The sequence below is a fragment of the Macaca nemestrina genome, chromosome 4 (assembly GCF_043159975.1).
Source record: "Macaca nemestrina isolate mMacNem1 chromosome 4, mMacNem.hap1, whole genome shotgun sequence".
In the NCBI taxonomy this organism is placed as follows: domain Eukaryota; kingdom Metazoa; phylum Chordata; class Mammalia; order Primates; family Cercopithecidae; genus Macaca; species Macaca nemestrina.
In genome coordinates, this window is record NC_092128.1 from 38254027 (window position 1) to 38276151 (window position 22125).

The window sequence follows — 22125 nt, forward strand, 5'->3', positions numbered from 1 at the left end:
TCACAGTATAACCTGTGCTAATGTATTACTTAGCTTCTTGGAGGATAACTGTTCAGGTTGAATACTGGAAAACACAAAAATTAGCTGGGTGTGTTGGTGGGCGCCTGTAGTCCCAGCTGCTCGGGAGGCTGAGGCAGGAGAATGGCGTGAACCTGGGAGGCCGAGCTTTCAGTGAGCCGAGATCGCACCACTGCACTCCAGCCTGGGTGACAGAGCGAGACTCTGTCTCAAAAATAAAAAAAATAAAAAATAAAAAAAATAAAGAAAATAAACCACACTCAGAGATGGGGAAACATGCCTACTGCTTTGTTTCTCTTCATATAGGTATACAGTGAAAGGAGAATGGTGGAAAAGTTTGGGGTCTTATTTTGCAATTTTAGATATTTGGGCAATAATTTAAACATAAACAAAAGGACTTACTTTACATGAACCTTCTACAATTTGAGTAGAGTATAACATATTTCAAGCTTTAAGTAAAAAGTCTCAGAATTCTTTTTGAAAACACAGTCTTACAATGATGTCTGTCTTGTATAACCAACTAAGGTCTGACTGCCATTTCCTCCCTCCTCCCAGCTTTTACTCTGCACAGCCCCTATGCAGTGGGATGCTGGAGGGAGGCAGGGCAAGTAGGGTCAGGGATTTCATGGAACTACAAAGGCTTTGGAAACACATTTTGAAAACTCTTTATGCATTCCCTTAGGCTGCTTAAATGCTAGTAATGCAAATTGACAAACAACAAAGTAATGTGGCCTGCTACTTGAAATAGGGCAAATCTTAGACTTGTGAATGACAGTCCAGTTTGTAATACTGGAAAGAGCATTATAATGCAAAAGTGGCATGGAGGACTGAGGTTCTAAAGGCTACTAATTTACTCATTCATTCTTTCTCTAAACACTTACTGATCATATATACCACCAATTTTTGCTGTCAGACCTGTCTTTATGAGATAAGAACTCTGAGTTTGCACTGGGTGCTATGAGGCCAGAGAAGAAGAGCTCTAAGCTCAGTCCAAAGGGTTCAGTGCCACCCTCTGGGAGGATGATGAGCATAGATTGATTTTGCCTTTTTCCATCCCCACTTTGCTTCTTGGATGTACTCTTTTTTACAAAGCATCTTTTTATGCATTGCTGTTCCATATGTCCCTAGGTGACATCTACATCTTGGTTCCTCCTTCCTGTTGATTGCCTTTGGCAGTTCGTTCTCCATTCCCTTGGGGCTGCCTCTCCTCTCATGGCAGGTTTCTAGTCCTTACTCTGTCTAGACCCAACATAGCTTTCCCCTTGCTAAAGAATGATCTGTGGTCTCAACTCCCATGTATCTATCACTCACAACCAATTTGCATCTGGTCTGTTTCTCAGGCAATTTCCTCTCTGACTTCCTCCCTACATCCCTCTCCTCTAAACAGCTGCCAACTCCTCTCAGTTCAGATTCTACAGTCTTGGGAAGTTGTCCTCTCTTTTCTGTCCTCCTCTGGGATGCCCAAGTTCAGGCTTTCCTAACTTCCTGCTCAGACAAGTGTAGAGACTCCCTATTGGGTAATGAAGTATGTACCAACACCTCAAACGTGCACCAAGCCCTTCTACAATCGAGCTTTTATCTGCCATTTTTTACTTTCCTATCTACTTCATTATTCTCTGGTTCTGTATTTTCTGATCCCTGAACAAACTTTCTTGCTTTGTTCTTCTCTACATTTATTCTTGCTGTCTGCTTAACCAGAAATTTCTTCTCAGTACTTTCATTTAAATATTACTAGCCCATGAAGACTTATCTGAAATACTACCTCTTTAAATAATAATTATAACACTGATGATAATTGAAGTAGTTAACATTTCTTGAGTACTTACAGTGCCAGACACTGTAGAGTTTTACCTGAATTTTTTTTTAAAATGAAGAGTTCTTGTACATGAGTTAATCAATTTTATCCTCTCTGCTGAGTATGAAATTGGACTAAAACTTTGAATTACCCTTATTATTCACTTAATATAGATGAGGAAATGAGGCATAGAGAGATTAAGTGACTTGCCTAAGTCTACACAGCTAGTAAAGAGAGGATCTAATATTCAGACCATGGCAGTCAAGTTCCAATATTTGTAACAATTTTGCCATTTTACTCTATAATAGCTGATTTTTTGCCTAAGTGTTTACAAATGTGTCCTGTAATGTATAAAACATTTTCATTTTAAACCTGACGACAGTTATCTGAGATAGGTAATTATTAAATGAAGTTCAGAGAGGTCAGTAATATGCCACAAGTCATTCAACAGTAAGGATGGGAGCTTGGATTCAGACCTCGGCGTTCCTGATTGCGAAGCCCATTCTCACTGGGCCTTTACTGATGTCTCTAATAGACTTTTCTCAACTTTTGAAGCCTAGTGTATCTCCCTTATTATAAACTTCCTTTTCTTTTTAATAATCAGCCCAGACTACTAGACTACAAACAACTTAGTAATATGAACCATTCACCTTGCTCAGTGCTTTAATAAGTGTTTATTAAATCATTGAACAACAGACAATAAATTAGAATAGTGAACGTAGGAATGACCAGCACATCAGATTAAAGATGTTGCCTGGAAGGCAATGATGAGCATGAGATTTTAGCAGAGGAATTTGGCTGTTAGAAAAGGTTAGATTACAAGGGGAATGGCTCATGGGGGTCTGGCGGTAAAATAGTGCAGAGTGTGACATGATGTAAGATCTTTGGCAAATATTTGCAAAGTAACTTACAGTATTTTTTGTGTGCCCTTTAGCCTTTTATCCTAATTAAAAACAAAATTTTAAGGAAGTTTCTTGCTTTTATTTTGGATGTAAATATTTAAACAAGCAGAATGCATTCATCCAACTTATCCATTTCCCTGTATTCAAAGCCTTGTTTTACTTTGAAGACCTGTAAAATAGATTAGTGTAAGAAAGCTATTTTTCAAAAGACAATTGGTATCTCAGAGAGCTGCCATATCTCTTGAATGATTATATATATTAAAAAAAAAAAAAAAAAACCTGGCAGTTTGGCTGTTGTGCTGTTCAAGCAAAAGTAAAAATGCCAATATTCAACAGACTGATCAAGAAACAGTAAACGAGCCTCCCTCAAAACAGGTCTTTGTAACCAACCTCCCCGCAGCCCTCACCAAAAAGCAACAGAAAACCTCTAGAAGCTAAGACGCCACCTCTTGGAAAACATTTCCGAGAAGCCTTGGTCATGAATTTCATCCTTCTTTTGAATAATAGATTTATAGGTATAAGTTGTTAAAACACCCTAATTTAAGGTTCTCAAATAAAATACAAGATGCCCAATTAAATCTGATTGCAGATAAACAATGAATAATGTTTTAGTATGAGTTTGTCGCATGCAATATTTAGAATATACATATACTAAAACATTATTGATTGAAATTTAAATTTAAATGGACATGTTTATTTTTATTTGCTTTATCTGGCAAACATACTCATTAGATTTGTTCTTAGTAAGTGTGAAACTGTCGTAGAACAGAAATTTTTATGTATTTGTATGAGGAGATTAAGAATAATTAAATTCTAATTGTAATGGGAAAACAAGCCAAAAACGACTAAGAAAAGAAACTGGAATATGTCATGCCTTTCACAGTAATTTCAGTAGTAGAAATTCCTTCTCCTTTTAAAAGAGAAATTGAAGCTAAATTGAAATTGGTTTTAAGCCTTAGATGGGTACTTCCCAAGGCTTTAGCTGTAGACTAAATGAAATTCATTTGTTATTGCAGTTTTACCTTGCTATTAACATAGGCATTAGGAAAGCAGTGCCAGCTCAGGGGGAATGTCAGCAGATTGAACAGACATGTTTATGATGTTGACAACAGCTGAATGTCACCATCAGGAGATCATCATTTGTCAGGATGTGATGCAAATATATGCTCAATTGCCAGCAAACCAAAAGGTAGTCAAGCGCTTGTCAGAAATTCAGTTGGACGTACCTTACGTATTTAATACAAATGAATCATTTTTAAAGGAGATATGCTTTTTATTTTCAATTTTATTTTTCCAGAGACTTTGAATATAACTATTGATTGTGTGCTTGCACTTTTCAAACTTTCTTTAAATATAGAGTGATTGAACCAGATCTGAATGCTTTCCTTAGTGGAAATCAAGTGAAATTTTAATGGCCTTGGAGAAATTTCCCCTCTTTTTTCTTTTGTTTATTTGTTTAAAAGCATAATGCAAATCAGCATATATTTAAGTAGTAATTGATTTTCTAAAGAGTCTCTGTTTAAGGCCTTCTCTTACATAGTCATGAATTTTATAATTATATAGCTAGTCATAAGTCCTTAAGTAAACATTAATCTATTAAGTTGTATGTCTTTATTATTTCGTTTATATTTTTGGTTGATAGCCTAAACTTTATTTCTAAATGAAAATTCATCATACCATTTACCGTATGTTCAGTATCTGCCCAATATTTTACCTTTGTTTTCTCAAAATATACTCATAGCAACTCTATTAGACTAATTTTACAAATGAGGAAAAGTAGAATCCCCAAAGATACACAGCTGGTAATTGTTGTTAGCATTCAAATGCGGCCTGTGCTCAAAGACCACACATGTTTCACTGCACCACAGTACTGTTATAAGGCATTTAACTAATTACTGGCATTGTTTCTAGAAGACTTAACTGTACTTCATTTATTACTCCAAGGCATTCGGTAGTCATTTAATTTCTAAAAATACGGTTTTTTCGTATGCTTATTATAAAATGAACTTTAAAATTTCTACTGTGGTTATCATTTTTGCTTATCTTCTCAAAGAATCAAGCAGTTTCTCCTTTCCTTTTTACCTTCCTCACCTCTCATTCTCCTTTCCTTTCCTTTTGCCCTCCTTAATTATGTATTGGGTACCCATCTGTAATAGATACTTGAGAGAACCAAGATGAAAGGGGTGAATAGAAAGAAAATTACAAAGCGAAATGTAATATTAAATGTATAAATAATTGCTGTGGGAATCCAGAATCAGGAGCAAATGGAGCTTTCCAGAATGTTTCACAGTAGAGTCTTTATTTGAACTGGATGTTGAAAATACATAAGGGTTTCCTGGTGGAGATGAGGAAGGAAGGAGATTTACAGCAACATGAAGAGTGTGTATAAACACTGAGGAGTGAAGGGACAGGGAAAACTTAGGCAAAACTTAGAAAGTCAGTGCGGCTGTGGTGTTGGTGCACAGTGAGAAGAAGATGAAGTTAAGTCCAATTGTGAAGGTCTTTATCAAAAAGTTAGATGTTATTCTTTGGGCTGTAAAGAACCAATGGGTATTTCCAGCTTGTGATGAAATGATAATTCCCATTTAAGCGGGAGACAATAGAAAGCCCTGTTAGTGATTACATTATCATCCCCAGAAGCCATGGATAAGGGTGTGAACTAAGTAAGACTTTGGGGCTGGAGGAAGGTGGCTGAAATCAGTAAACCTTGCTGAGGTAGGATTATGGATAAAGCATTACATGATAGTAATGCTTTTATTGCTTGACATCAGGAAATGAAAAATTATTCAGCATTTATACTTTTTTTATATAATAGAAACATATCTACTCAATACATGTACTTTATTTGACTTGTTAGCTAGAATTCTTTAAAAACTATAATTTAAAAATTTTTATTTGTAGTTGTCAATTAATAATTGTATGTATTCATAGGGTGCAATTTGATGTTTCAACGATGTATGTATACTTTTTGGGATTCTTAGATGAAGCTAATTAACATATCCAATGCACCCACTTATTTTTTGTGGTGAGAACATTTAAAGTTTACTCTTTTAGCAATTTTGAAATATACAGCTTATCCTTATTAAATATACAACTATACATCATTCTGTAGTCACCATGCTATGCAATAGGTCACTAAAAGTAATTCCTACTGTTTAACTGAAACTTTGTACCCACTAATCATCCTTTAACCATCCTCCTCTTCACCTACCAGCCTCTAGTAACCGCCATTCTACTCTCTGTTCCTCTGAGATCAACACTTTTTTAGGTTCCACATATAACTGAGATCATGTGGTATCTGTCTTTCTGTGCTGGCTTATTTCACTTAACATAATGTCCTCCAGGTTCATCCATGTTACCACAAGTAACAGAATTTCCTTGTTTTTTTTAGGGCTGTATAGTATTCTGTTGTATATAGGGACTACATTTTCTTTATCCATTCATCTGTTGATTGACACTTAGGTTGCTTTTATGTCTTGACTATTGTGAATAATGCTGGAATGAACATGAGAATACAGATATCTCTTTGGCATTCCTATTCATTTCATTTGGATGTATACTCAGAAGTGAGATTGCTGGATCATATGGTAATTCAACTCACAATTTTTTGAAAACCTCTATACTGCTCTCCATAATGACTGTACTAATTTATATTTACAAAAACAGTATACCAGGATTTTTTTCCCCCAAAGCCTTGCCAATATTTGTTATCTTTTGTCTTTTTGATAGTAAACATTCTAAGAGCTATGAGTTGATGTTTCATGGTGGTCTGAATTTGTATTTTCCTAACAGTGATGTTGAGCATTTTTTTTATCTCTTTGTCTTCTGTTGGGTATTTGCGTGTCATCTTTTAAGAAATATCTGTTCAGGTCCTTTGCCTATTTTTTAATTGGGTTGTTTACTTTCTTGCTATGGAGGTGTTTGGGTCCCTTATATGTTTTGGATATTAGTCCCTTAACAGATACATGGTTTGCAAATATTTTCTCCCAATCCATGAGTTTCACTCTTCTAATTGTTTCTTTTGTTATGCAGAATCTTGGTAGTTTAATATTTTCTCATATGTCTATTTCTGCTTTTTTTCTGTCTGTGACTTTGGGGTCATATTAAAAAAATCATTGCTCAGATCAGTGTCCTGGAGCTCTTCTCATACATTGTCTTCTACTAGTTTTACAGTTTCAGGTCTTACATTTAAATCTTTAATACATTTTTTTTTTTTTTTTTGCTTATGCTGTGAAATAATAGTAATTTTATTCTTCTGCATATGGATATCCAGTTGTTCCCCTTTATTGAAGATACTTTCCATTTCCCATTGTGTGTTATTGGCATCTTCATCAAAATATCAATTGGCTGTAAATGTGTCAGTTTACTTCTTTTGTCCTTTTTACTTGCTTGATATGTCTGTTTTTAGGCTAATACCATGCTGTTTTGGTTACTGTAACTTTATAATATATTTTGAAATCAGGTAGCTTGATGCCTGCAGCTTTGTTGTTTTTGTTCAAGGTTACTTTGGCTATTTGGGGAATTTGTAGTACCATAGGAGTTTTAGGATTTTTTTCCTGTTTCTGTAAAAAATGACATTGGAGTTTTGATTGGGATTGCATTGAATTTATAGGTCACTTTGGAGAGTATGGACATTTTAACAACATTAATTCTTCTAATCCATGAACATGGGATATCTTTCTATTTATTTGTGTCATCTTTCATCAGTATTTTATAATTTTCAGCATATTGATCTTTTAACCCCTCAGTTAAATTTACTTTGTAAGTATTTTATGGTTTTTGATGCCCCAGGAAAATATGTCAGCAGATGTCTTCAAAAGTAAATGTTGTGTCAGAGATGGGCCCAGGACAACTGTCTGATATTCATGGCCTTAGTGTTGGGTCTTTATGACAGGATTTTGGCTGGTCATTGGACCTTTGTCTTACTTCAGGGTTTGAAATATGAATGATTCAAGTTTTTGTATGGTGTGCTATGTCACTGCAAGCATTTTAAACCTTATTATAGATTGTTTTTAGATATATACATTTGAGATAATGTTAGTTAAATGTAAGTGAAATATTTCAATATCCATTGATTTGGTGACTGTCCTGAGTTTGTGGAAAATTCAAAGTCAGGTATTTTTCTGGCAGCACATGCTATTGAAATGTTCATTCCACCTATGAATACTGGTCACCAATTCAGCGAATGCTTCCTTGAGGTGAATTCAGCAATTGTGCAGTGTTTTCACTTTCTCATTTACTTCCACGTATCTCTCTACTAACTTCCTTTGGCAAACATAAACCAGAAAATATTCATTTAAAAGGAGATGACTCAGGAAACAGTATCCTAAATGTAGAGAGAGTTTAAACAAGGGGCAGATAACGTTTGTAAAAGATGAGAGAATTAAGTCGTTTAAACCAGTGAGGAAAGCAGCTTTTAGATGGAATATTTAGAAAAAAAAAACATGGTTAGTATTTGCTTTATGTGCAATGTCTAATGAAGTTGTTGGCTAAATAAGATTATGAGTTAAGGTAAGCTTTTTCTTGAAACTACATAAATTTTAAAAACTAACATTTTTAGAATTGTAATATGTATATCTTTTCCCTTTTTCAGAGAAAAGGTGATATAGGCTCAGGTGACATGCTCAGGCTAAGATAAATCTTCTCAGCTTAGATGACAGAAACAATAGTTTAAATTGTATTTAAAATGTATTAACACTGTAGTTGTATCACTTTGTATTTCTGTCAAGCAATGCATTTGAATTATTCCAAAATAAGTGGTTATTCCTGAATTTTCTTTATACTGACATTATTTTAGTTTAAAAATTTTAAACTTTAGAAACAACAAATTTCCTTAAAATAATGACACTTTAGAAACATGATTTTTAAGAAGAATATTAATACAATTCTAAAGAGTTAATAAAATAACAGAATTTTATTAGATGATCGCAACTTAAAATAATTTCTAATTAAGTAAAATATGAATCATTGCAGTGTCTTTTCCAGTAAACAAGCATTTAAAATATTTTACAGTTTCACATTCTGTGTAGGGCTTGCATAGCTGAGTTGAAGCACAGACTGAGAACTTTTAAGGAGACAATTAGGGTTTTTTACCTTTTATTATGAAAATATTTTCACTCCAAACGTTCTCTCTTTGTGTTTTTAAAGGTACTGTAAAAAAACAAAAACAAACAAACAAAAAAACTCTAAGGAACAATAGTTGTCTTCTGTTAAGAACATTTAACAAAAGGACCTGAGGAAGTATTTGAGCTGAGATGTGATGGAGACGGGCAAGTGGCAGTGAGTGGTGGTTGGACAGTGGGCCAGGGGAAAAAAGGCGCTTTGGAAGACCCAAAGGCTGGTGGAAGGAACCATTGTGATAAGACTGGAAAGCTCACAGTGGGTTTGGAGAAAGGCGCATGTATGTCTTAGGGTAGATATCTACCAGATATGGCTGAGACTTGGCTGTGTGAACTGGGGCCAAATTGAATGTCAAGCATACTCTGTGATCTCAAGTTTTGTGAGCAGAAGCGCGATCTGATCTATCGTTTGCTATGTATCCCTGATGGGAGTGTCTATTCCCTAATCCTGGACCTTCTGCTCATTTACCTGGGAGAAATGGATACCTGGTCTTGTTACTCTTGGCTGAGTAAGGGAGTATCACGTTTTGATAACCTTTTGTAATGATAGAAGAGAGAATGGAGGAGATGCTTTAATTCTGACAATATGCCTTTATTGATGAACGAATAAAGGTACTCATGTGGGGAAGGCCATCTAATGTTTTAGATTTTTTCCAGATGCTCTTTATAAATAAAATTCTATTAATCTAGATGTCTTTAGTTCACATTTGATACTAAAAATATAGTGACTAAGCTAAATTAGGCACCTAGACACTAGGTGCTGGGCTGAGGTGAGTTTAGGGAAGCAAGCCAGCACCAAGAGGACCTTGCTGAGGTTACAACATTAGTTCTTTGGAACGCTGCAGCGATTTTTCAGCTTCAGGGAAAAGACTTTTCATAAACAATTAACTAGTGTCAGACGACTGTGGTAGAACTGCTTAAACAAACTTGGAGAACAAATTTTTACGAATAAACTTTTCAAGGATGTTAAAAACATTTACTTAGAGATAATGGATATGCTTTCCTCATGTCATCATTGGTTTATTTATAAAAGCAGTTCTTTACTTTTCAACATTGTTATATTCAAATATTTGTTGTAACAAAAGTGCATTTCTTTACAATTATTCTGTAATTTGTAGTTAATTCAAACTTCCTTCTATCATTTAGACTGAATTACTAACGTTTTGGCAAGTTTGGTGATTTAATTTTATCATTGTTTATACATAATTTTTCTTCTCTGAACATTGAGCATGACTGTGAATCAGAGTGTTACATTCACAAATAATAGTGTTCTTACACTTTTTTTCTGTGGGAATAAAAATATTTATGATTTAGGAAGAAAGTGTATTTGCATGAATATATTTATCAATGAAAAGAGCAAGCTGTTTACTTGTAATAAATATTTATATATATGGATTTGTAAAATTTAAAGGAAACTATTTCCTTTAATACCCTTTTTTAACAAATAGGGTTTGTGGTCATTCTGGAGAATATAAAAAAATAAAGTATATATCTTGTTTGAAAATAAAAAACGTGATTTAGAAGGAGATACTTTCACGGACATAGAGTTATAGATAAGCTAAAAAGTTGTTGAGAGCTATTATAGTACGAGTTTTCTTTCTGCCTAATCAAACGTCTTTTAAAACTTCTCATTTCCTAACTTGTTGACTTATGAAAGTGTTTTCATAAAGATGCTAACTATTGGCGGGGCTTAATGGCTCACTCCTGTAATCCCGGCATTTTCGGAGGCCGAGGCAGGTGGATTACTTGAAGTAAAGAGTTCAAGAGCAGCCTGGCCAATGTGGTGAAACCTCATCTCTACTAAAAATACAAAAATTAGCCAGGCATGGTGGTGCGTGTCTGTAATCCCAGCTACTTGGGAGGCTGAGACAGGAGAATCACTTGAACCTGGGATGGGGAGGTTGCAGTGAGCCAAGGTCTTGCCACAGCACTCCAACCTGGGTGAAAGAATGAGACTCTGTCTCCAAAAAAAATTTAATAAAATAAAGATGCTGACTATAGTGAACTCATTCCCCTCTTTTGTTTGGGAAGGATCTGGACATGTTTGGTTAGGTCGGAGTGAGAGGCGCAATAAGGGTCAGAATTTTGTGTGGTATTATTTTGGCTGTGTTGCTTGAGATATTGCTAAGGCTCCTTCCTGTTTGCATATTCATGTGTGGGTTTTGGTAATGGGGACCCCTGTCTCACATTCTTAGGAATGGCCCAATAATCTGTATAGATACCCTCTTCAGAAACCAGTAACAGCTTGTAAATCCTTTGAGATAGGGCTGAGCTTGCACACTTTAGCTGACTTAGCTTACCAGGCAATAGACGCCATATACATGGTGACCTCTCTAGTGTGTTTAGATGTTTTATTGACTGACCCTTAATGCCTTACCTCTCATGATGTACATCATTGACCCTGGGAACTTGTAGCCCTCAGCTACACCAGCACATCCTGGCATAACACATTTCTCTGTCTAGTAGTTTGAACATCACGTGAAGCAAACCCTTACTAATTTGAATTTCACCAACATCTTTAATAAGAAATTAGCTCAGCAATTATTAATGCAAATGAAACTGAAAAGGGGAGTAAATTAAGATACAACTTTAGAAAGAATCTTCAATATTTATTCAAGTACAAGCATGCACAAAGGACCGTACATTTTTAATCTGAGCTTAAATTTCTGCATGTCCTGAGTAGTTATTGATACTGGCGGATTTGGGACGGTCTCTAAGACAAGACTCTTTCTTTAACCATTGGTCTATAGTTCTAGTTTATTTTTCCTAAATCAGGCTGACCTGATTCTATTGACTTTAAAAAAAATTGTAGAGAGATACTGGACATGGTGAATGATTGGCCTTCAGAAATTACCAAGTGTGTGCTGCTATAGCTAAAACAGAGGCTACGTGTATATATGTGTTTTCAGCAGCAAGTACTCTTGAGGTTGGTAGTATTTTATTCCCCATGGATTCCTAATAGAAGGACAGCTGTTCCATTATCTTGTACAAATATTTGGCAATGGAATTCCCTTATTTACTAACTATAAGTAACATAATATTTTTAAACCTCCAATCACTGGGAAAGGAAAAATAAACAACTGCCATAAAGATACTTAGCACTGAAAGTTTGCAGAGTTTAGTATTTGACAGGATAGAGACTGGAGTTTATCATTTATCATTTAGTGAACGTAGGCCTTTCATCAAACTTTTTGTTTATTAAAAGTGTTGGCTATGTAGCATGTAGATAGGAGTCAAAAGGCCTCATGTTTTAAAAATATTAAAATGTCCAGTAAAGGATGTTATATTTTGAAATAACTTTTAGTTGGGGGGAGATAAATCACAGGTTGTATCAATTTTACAAGATAAGCAAATCTGACTTTTGTGGTTTTAAATCATGTTGAATGTTACTTATGAAAAAAGTCTTTGAGTTTTTAGTTATAAATTCAGAGAACAGTAAGTTAAAATAACTTTATGTTGTTTATACTTTTTACTTTTCTTTCAGTGTAGTAGATTCTTATTGAGGGGGATTCTGTGATACTTGGTTAATTATCTGCTTGCTTGCACAAAAATAAACTTATGTAAAAGTGTTCAAGGAAAACATTACAATTCTTTTAATGTAAAATTCATTTGCAGTGGCATTTATATAGAAAATCAGTTTGGAAAACAGTTGCCTTTTGTATTTGTGGTGAGTTAGATATAGGGTTTTTGTTTTCTTTAGATAATATATATCATAGGGTCCTCCCTTTGTAAAGTTGAAAGGAATGAGGGTGTTAAGTTTTACATGTAGAGAGTATATTAAACACGCTCTTAGTGATTGAAAGTATCTTTTCCTATGTTCTTCAACTGCTTTTACCAAGTTTAATACTTTTCACAAGTTAATACTTTCCACAATACAGGCAGTCAATAAATTGATTGGCTTTGTTAGAGAAGATTGCTAATGAAGAAGATTGTCTTCATTACATGAATAAAAGTTAGACATGAAAATTTTAAAAAGTCAATTTTCCCCAAAGTGAAAGTTATTGGAAATACTTAATACAATAGCAAATATTGTCTTTTTAGAAAGTTTGTTAATGCCCATTATTATCAGTAAAGAAGTAAAGACGTGAAAAGAAAAAAATTCAATTTTTCATTCATTCAGAGGCAATAGAATACAAATAAGCAAAATCCAGACTATCATTGAATGAAATTGACAGTAACAGAATTCTGGGTTCTATGATTTTATGACTGAAATGAACATGGAAAATAATTATATTTAAACTGATTTGGGCAAACTGTATGCATAGTTTGTTTTTGTTTTTGTTTTTGTTTTTGTTTTGAGATGGAATCTCGCTCTGGAGTGCAATGGAGCCATCTCGGCTCACTGCAACCTCCGCCTCCCGGATTTAAGCAATTCTCCTGCCTCAGCCTCTCGAGTAGCTGGGACTATAGGTGTGTGCCATCATGCCCAGCTATTTTTTTTTTTTTTTTTTTTGCATTTTTAGTAGAGATGGGGTTTCACCATGTTGGCCGGGATGGTCTTGATCTCTTGACCTGGTGATCCACCTGCTTTGACCTCCCAAATGTATAGTTTTAATAGGCAATATTGCAGAAGAGTTTCATATTTCAAAGCAGGGTCTAGCCTCAGCATACACTTTTTATATTTTTGTTACACCACTTCTATTTTGAATTACTGAGGACACATTTAGGGAAAGGAAGACTGTACCTGAGCAGTTAGAATATTTCCATTCTCCATTCACCTCTTTTACTTCCCATAACCCTGAAGTATAATTGCGCCACTTACAATTTTCTATGTAAAGCATATTCAAAGTCCTTCAGCTACGAAGTCTTTTCTCTTTGGTGTCAAGGCCTGCGGAGGGCTATTGTTGGTTTTAATTTTGTTTTTACTTTTATCAGTGTGCTCCAAGCACATAATTTAGAGAGCTAATTTAGTTCCAAAAGGCTTATGATGAAACATTGCAGTCATTCATCCTGGCATTTTTCCACACCCAAGAGGCAATTGCTTTCAATTTTGTTTGAGCAGATTCCTTTGGAATTTACTTCCATATCTCCAAATCATATATTTATGTAATATCTTTTAGTTTATATAGTTTTTAGTTTTGGCCACTATCTGTTGGCTTCCATTTATGGAAGATGAAGAACTGGCAACCTTTCTTGCTGTGCCTCCCACCATACTTCCTATCTCACCTCAACTCAGGTATTTCATAATTATGGTTAGATTGGTGTTTATGTGATTATGACCATGTAAATGCTGTTTACAGCTGGATCCGATAAAGCACTGGGTTTACATTTTCTTTCTGGAACGATCTGTTGTTTTTCTTGAAATTCATCAATTTCTTTGTTTTTTTGTTTTTATATATTTATGTTTAATTCAACTCTGAATTACTTCCTTCTGTCATAAGTTTTTTTCTTTATATAGTCAAATATATTGGGCATTTCATCTTTTATATATATATATATCTTGAATATATATATATCTCTCTCAGAACATTCTAGACTTGCTCCAACCTAGGCCTCCTGAAGCTATTGCCATCATGGGATATCCTTTTACTACCATTCTGGAATTTCCTTTACCTCCCTTTTGTGTTAGACCCTCTGTTTCCTGGATTCCAAGTCATTGTCCTTCTCTGTTTAGTCTCTCGTTTTAGGAAGCGTGTCTTCCAGTAATTTCCAGAAAAAAATATTCGTAGCAGGTTTTTTAATGTCTCTGTCCCTGAAAATGGCTTTATAAACCCTCATGCTTTAATTCTGATGGCTCTACAATTCCAGATTGGAAATTACTTTTTCCTCAGAAATTTGAAGACACTTGTCTGCTGTCCTTAAGAAGTCCACTGCTATTTTGGTTTGATTTGAGTCTTGAACCTTTGTAGGAAACGTATGTACATTTGACCTTCAATTCTGTGTTTCTAGTACTGTACTTTGTCATCTACTATACCTGCTGTCCCCAGTCCTGACTCTCTGTTTTAGTGTCTCCACTTCCTTAAGCACCTCTATTGGTGAAGGTAGGGTAGTCACCCTGCTACATAGGATGGGAGAGGGGCCTGTGTTGAGGGGGAGGTCTAACTTCTTCCTAAATGGGGTTTTCAACAAGTCCTTCTCTCTTTATCCCCACCTCAGAGCTGCCAATACGTGAGTATTTTGGGGACTCTGTGATGTGAATCAAGTTTTCCCACTATTGCTTTATCATTCACCTTCTGGGGGACTGCTGACAAATTTGTCACTCTGCTCTCTGCTTTGCACTTTTCCAAAATATACTCGCTGTTGTCTCCTTTTCCTTTTTTCAGTTTTCTCTGGGATTATGCCTTTTAAAATATCCCTTTACTATTGTTTTAGTGAAGTTTCAAGGGGAAGAAGGGATAAGGGCAAGTGTTGAATCTGCTTTCTTTAGGGGGAAATCCTAGGGGGTGGTGGTATCAGGGAAGCAGATCATTTTTATAAATAAATGTTTCTTTAAGAGAAGGGTCTTCCTTGAGATTTTACTATTTTGACTGCATACATATAGTGATGTGAAATAACTTTAAAAGTGGGGGGTGGGGGGGTGGGAATGAATCCTCTTTGTTTCTACGAGGGGATGCATTTACCCACACATCCCCAAGGGCTTAAATAGGAAGGTGGGTGTCCTGCCCTTCCTTTCCTCCTCAGACACTTCCAGTGGACAAAGGGACTAGTAACATGTCATTCTGGTCATTCTGTGACCAACCTCAGTTTGTTTAAGATAACAGACAAATTGATTTCACTACTTTTAAAAAAGAAGTGGCATTCCCCACCCTCCACACCCATCCTGCTTTAGTTTTGTAATAAAAATGTTTTGGAAAATACCAAATACAGTCTCACTGGACAGGGATTTTACTGAAAGTTCATGTAATAGCCTTTGGGATTAGACACCCTTTTGTGGGAGTGACACTGATAGTCTCAGGAGGATGAGCAATTTTATACACCGTCATTCTCGTCCTCTACTCCTAATTACCTCTACTCAAGAAACATATATTGAGTGTCTGCTATGTGCCAGGTAGTGTGGTAAGTATTTAAACAGCAATGATACCTCTTGTTCATGTGGAGTTTGTGTTCTAGTAGAAATTATGATATGGTTAATAATGGCTACTTTTTAGGAAGTGCTTACAAGGAAGCAGCACTTTACCTTATGGAATCTTTTGCACAGCATTGCAAGGTAATTTTAATATTCTCACTTTACAAATGAGGAAACTGAGGTGTAGTGGTTTGCCCAAAACTAGCCAACGGATATGTCAAGTAACCAAAATCTGAAGCCAGGTCTATTTTATTTCAAAGCCTATGTTCTTCCATTTTTACAGCTTATTTTTTTTTAAGTCAACAAGACAATTTCACATACATTGTTTTATTTAATCTTCTATTACCTAAAACATGAAGGCACCCATCTTTGAACTGAAAGTTATTTATTCTCAGCTTCAGTGACTTGGTGAAAAAATATGATTGATTACATCATTTAGGGGGTGTATCCTATTATCAGAATGTTGTGTTAGATTCATTTTTTTTTTCCTAAATGTAGGTTTAGGAATAAAACTTATTTGTGGAACACAAGTTTTAGTTGGTCTGTAGTAAGGGAGCTTAGATATTTTCAGGAACTCTGTATTGAACAATTTTTTCAAAGCAAGTAAAATAGTTTATAATGGAAATAATGACATTCTAATTTCCTGTATAGACACACATTTATTCATTCTTCATTTGTTTAAAATGTTTAGATGGTAGTAGCTTGAGATGGGGAGAGTTTGCATGTTACTCCCTTTCTTTCACTTGTAAATTGCATTAAATGTTTAAAGGCATATTGGATTATTACAGCATAATCTACAGAAAAGACACTGGTAAAAGAGAGGCAATATTTAAAATAGAAATGTATAGGCAGAAGTTAAGGGGAGTCAAATGTTAATAAGACACTCAAGGTTCAAATTAGAGAAACCCAAGGGAACACTGAAATTGGTCTTAGTTGGTAAACTGGTCATTATTTCCACTGACATTCCACCCAGTACCTGCTGTGTGACAGGTGCTGCTTGGACAATGGGGATAAAGTAATGTTTAAGAACAAGATCCTTGCCAGCCAGAACTGATGATCTGGCAGTGGAGGGAGCACTGTGACTTATGAGTAGGGCAGCCAAGTGGTTTACAAGCCAAAGTCTCTGAGACCTGAAATACAGCAGACAAGGAAACCCCGACACACGGAGGGAGAAAAGTAATAAAATAAAGAATCGGAGGTAAAATACTGGAAAACAATGATGAGGAAGACACTGTGGCACACTGCAGAGAATGAAGGCTACGTATGGAAAGAGAGGACAAGTCATTATGGATGTTGTTTCACAGACTAGTACAGAATAGCATTTTTTACAATGCTTTCCATTTTCCAAAGCATTTTCACATATATCAAATCAACCTTGATGGAAACTATAAAAGGGGGTTCTTTTTTATCTTATCAGGCAGATAAGCAAACTGACACAAAGATAGTTAAATGGTTTGCTAAAGATCACACAATATGTTTCAGAGCTGGTTTTGAACTTAAATTTAACTCCAAATTCAGAGCACTTTTCATCGTTCTAGAAAGAAAACCCACTAGGAGAAGATAGGGTGAGTTGCTCTGCAAACTAGACTGGTACATACCATCTCGTTAAACCATATGCATTGGGAAAGCAAGAAACACGAGAAACACTTGCTGCCACCTTCAGGGGGAGAGACATACATGTTCCCAGTAATGTTGAAGATAACAGGTGTTTGTGTGGTGAAATTGATATGGATGTACACTTCATACCATAACACAACTCAGCAGGAGCTGTGTTTAATTCTGGGCTAATTTTTTTTATTAAATTAAGGATTAGCATCATGCTTTATAGATGCTTCAAATCTAGCTCTTAAACTAAATAGCAGCTGAGTGATTCTCAGTGCAATAATCAGTATGAGAATGACTTTATCAAGGACTGAGATCTCGCCACAAAAGAAAATTTAGGGGTAGATGCAGATGGTCTATTTATCCTGTATTAAGGATGAATTTGACATTTAATGTTTTCCTTGGAATTGGAACACTGGATGTTTCAGGCTACAGCAATAACAACGAAGAAAAGACAGCTGACCGTGAAGCTGCAACATCATTTGTAAAAATATTTTATTTGAATCAAATTTTAAATTTAATTTATTCCAAGAAAGTGTTATAATGTTGATGAAACTTGTCTTTTCAACCTCAAAGTCAAACAAATCAGCGTTCCTGAGTGTTAGTGGAATAAAGAAAAAAAATTATTTTGTATGGGAGAACTGGCATCATATGAACCCATTGGAAATCTGAAAGATACAATCATTTTAGAGCTTTCCCGGAGTTAAGAGCGTCCAGCTCATAGGAAACTTAGCCCCTCCGTACCAATCATGGGCTACATTTGCGAACTGATTAATGACTCCAAGAGGCAGAAAATGAGAGAATATTCAAGTAGGATTTAAAAGGTTATAAAACCTGTCTAGAAATTTACGTGGTTATCCTCAAGGCAAAGTCTGGGAATTTCCTATTTTTTTAATAATAATCATCATCCATGTCCGTGTTTTATTGGTAAACATATCTTGCCTTTTCAGGGATGCTTTGGTTTTCATTGTAGCCAGACGTCAAATATGAAACGAATTTAGGTTAAGAATCTGAGACGCAAAAAATGTCTCATAGTTTAATTTTTCTCTGGAGTCTCACTGTCTCTAAGGGTCTTTTCTTATCAAAGATTAGAAAAGTGATCTAGTATGTAGTTACTGAACATTTGGTCTCTTTGTAACATAAGATGCAAATATAATATTTTTTATGTCTAGAAATCTCTTAAGTAAAGCATTAAAGAAAGTTTGGAGAAAAATTGGCTTGAAGTACTATGCTCACAACATTTCTTCTAATCATACTTTTACGGCTGAAATCTTTAAAGTAAGGCCTAGAAATAACAATACTTTGAAATGATATCTGAGTATATTAAAGCTGACCATGAATACTATGTATGCCAAAAATAAAAGTAGCTTGCAAAATGAGATCCCCTTAACAAAGTACTACTTTATCCTTTGAACCAACAGTTATTTTGAAGCTGTGTTATTGTCTGAGAGATTATGCAGTTATGTATTCTTTATTTTTCATATGAAAGAAATAGGAAGGAACCATATTAAAACAATAGCAAAGATTTATATTTTTAAATCATAGGAGGTGTGTTACGGTAGTAGAAAATCAGCCCCATTTTCTGTATCTTATACTCCACTCCCCCTTTTATTAGCAAATATTATAAACAAAGAAACTTTAAGTTTGAATCCTGATGGCTCACAATCCTAATTCGGTCCACTTTTTCCATCTTCTTTTCTTCATTCTACTTCTACAATCTTTTATTTGATTCATCACACCTTGCTTTTCTACAGGTCATTTTTTCACAAAATTGCTAGAATTATGTTTTTATAATGTACATTAGATCTTGCCACCTGCTAATGGGTTTGAATTACCCATAGAATAAAATCCAAAATCCTTTCCATGGCTCATAATGATCTGTTTCTTTGCACCTCACAATGTCTACTTGCATACCCTGTATCCCATCCCACTCTTTCTGTGTGCCAGTTACCATTGAGTTTTTAACCATCTAGCCCACCATGCAAGGCCACATCACACTTGGTATTTCCTCTTCCTGGATTGCTTTTTTTTCTGAAGTCTTAACAGCATTGCTTCTTTCTTGTCTGTACCGACTCATTTTAAAGATCACCTTTATAAAAAGACCTTCCCTGATCACCCAGTCCAAGGTAGCTCCCAGTCCTACTCACTGTCATACCACTCTGCTTTGTTTGCATTTATTCTTTTACTTAACAAATACTTGTTGAACACCTATTATGTGATGAGGAATGCAAGAAAGTACCTGCCCTTAGTAGAGCTTTCAGTCCAGTGAAGGAGGATATTCACAAATCGTCACTACCTGGTACTCCCACCCTGACCTCCCACTGTAAATAGAATGGAATATTCATAATTGCAATGAAGTTTTATTCCTGCTGAAATTAGTGAGGACGATTTTCAGAGAGCTTGTTCTTTCTCGTATATTTGCGGCTTGCCTCTGTAAAATTACCACCACAACTGGGCAAGGTGTGACACAGGAACACAGCTACGGTGATTCAGTGCTCCCAAATTCATTATGCCCATTCTTGTGGAAGTCCCATTATCTGCTGTTTAATTTTCTTGTTTGTAAAATGAGGTAGCCTTATCTATTTCACAGGATTCTTGAGTGAATTCATTGTGAAAGTGCTTGATAAACAGAGCACTATCCAAAAGTTGTTGTTTTTTTCTAATCATAATAATGGTTTTCAATTCCATCCTTGGCTATGTGGGCTTCATATCTACACTTTTTTTTTTTTTCGAGGCAGGTTCTCTCTCTGTCACCCAGGCTGAAGTGCTGTGGCATGATCACAGCTCACTACAGCCTCAATCTCCTGGGCTCAAGTGATCCTCCCACCTCAGCTTCCCAAAGTGTTAGGATTACAAACACACACCACCCTGCCTGGATAATTTTCTTCGCTTCTTCTTTTTTTTCTTTTTGTAGATATGGGGTCTCATTATATTTTCCAGGCTGGTTTCAAATTCCTGGGCTCATGTGACTCTCCTGCCTCCCAAAACCCAAACGTTGAGATTACAGGCCTGAGCCGCCACACTCAGCCGAGTCTACATTTCTGATAGTTAGATAAACATTTTTATGTTAATCAAATAAAATTAGATTTTTTTATCTTCCCACAGAGCTATTTACCCCTCCCAATTTCTCTGCTTTGGTGAAATACATCATTCTCTTCCATTCTAAATTCAATTAGTCTAATGCCTTGTCAATTTTCTTTTCCTATACCTTTTAAAATGATTCTTTTCTGCCTATTTGCAAGGCTATCATCTAAGTTCAGCTGCTCACTTCATGCCTCCTCTTGTGCTACCTTCTAAGGGATCTTCACCCTCCCCCTTAGCAAACTTCCTTTTTCCAAATCATTGAGAACTTTGCCTTTATTTCATCAGTTTATAATGTCGTTCCCCTATTCAGAACCTTTGAAAGATGCTACCTTAATGCCTGCATGATGGATTTAAAATTCACTAGTGTATTATTTAAAGTTCACCATAATCTGGCTTCAGTCCATCTTTCCCATTTGATCGCTTCTCATTCCTCTTTCTGACCACCCCACTCCAGCTAGATGGATCTGTTTCCTGTTCCCTGATTCTTTGCTTGACTTTGCAGCTGCCTCTGCACACTTGTTCATGGCTTTTATTTACCTGGTATTCTCTCTTCTCTTCTTTGTTCCAATCCTTTTCACCTTTTGGAACACTGCGTATTTCTCTATGTCATAGGAATCTTGAATTTTTATCTCCATTTCTGTTTTTGACATTGTATTAAACTTTGTGTTATTTTTTGCCTATGCATGCCTTATCAGAATTTTGATATTCTTTTGTATCCCAAGTGCCTTCCCCATAATAGAAACTTACTATATAAAATGTCAAGACTGGTTGAGGTTTTGTTCTATGTTGTGCTTTTTCTAAGAATGCAAAGGAGACGCCCCACCCCCATTGCCTAGAAGAGTGAGTTAAATTCTGCTCATGGGCAGAGCATTGAACTTGTTGACTGTACCCCGTCCACTTTGAAAGGACTTAGGTCCCCTTTCTTGGAGAACTTGATTAAAGTTTTATCAGACTAGAACATGTAAATTCTTATTTATCCTAATGAAAGTAGTGGCATTTATAAAATATTTTTCTCATGAGATGGCTAATAAACTATGACTCACTGAGATGAATATTAAATGTTATCTGCAGATATTTCTAAATTTGCTGAAAATTACCCCATCTGCTTCTGAGGGGCTTCATGAAAACTTACCTCTGTTTTCTTGTTCACTAGGTAAACATAATACCAAGTTTGTCTTTGAGGAGCCTACTTTATTTTACTGCTATAATAACAGCATACTTTTCTGTTTTTCTACAGTACTTTGGAAGTTTGCTTGTCATTTTCTGCGTAGAACTGGCTTGTGGCGTTTGGACATATGAACAGGAACTTATGGTGAGTTCAAAATAGATATAACCATAATCTAAAACAACAGTTCAACCTTTTAAATTAGATACTTGTATTAGTTCATTTTTATACTGCTATGAAAGAACTGCCCAAGACTGGGTAATTTATAAAGGAAAGAGCTTTAGTTAACTGACAGTTCAGCGTGGCTGAGGTAGCCTCAGGAAACTTACAGTCATGGCAAAAGGTAAAGAGGAAGCAAGGCACTTTCTTCACATGGTGGGAGGAAGGAGAAGTATTTAGCAAAGGGGGAAGAGCCCCTCATGAAACCATCAGAT

General features: G+C 35.6%; 1 protein-coding gene across 3 annotated transcripts in view; it reads left to right on the top strand.

The window, feature by feature from the left end:
• The window catches only part of LOC105475360 (tetraspanin 12), a 71447-nt gene that overhangs the window by 20612 nt on the left and 28710 nt on the right, over positions 1–22125 (top strand). For all 3 annotated transcript variants that reach the window (XM_011730555.2, XM_011730548.2, XM_011730576.2), the window contains one exon: positions 21764–21838. In XM_011730555.2, the coding sequence (XP_011728857.1) occupies positions 21764–21838 (75 nt within the window). The remainder of the gene's footprint in view (positions 1–21763; positions 21839–22125) is intronic.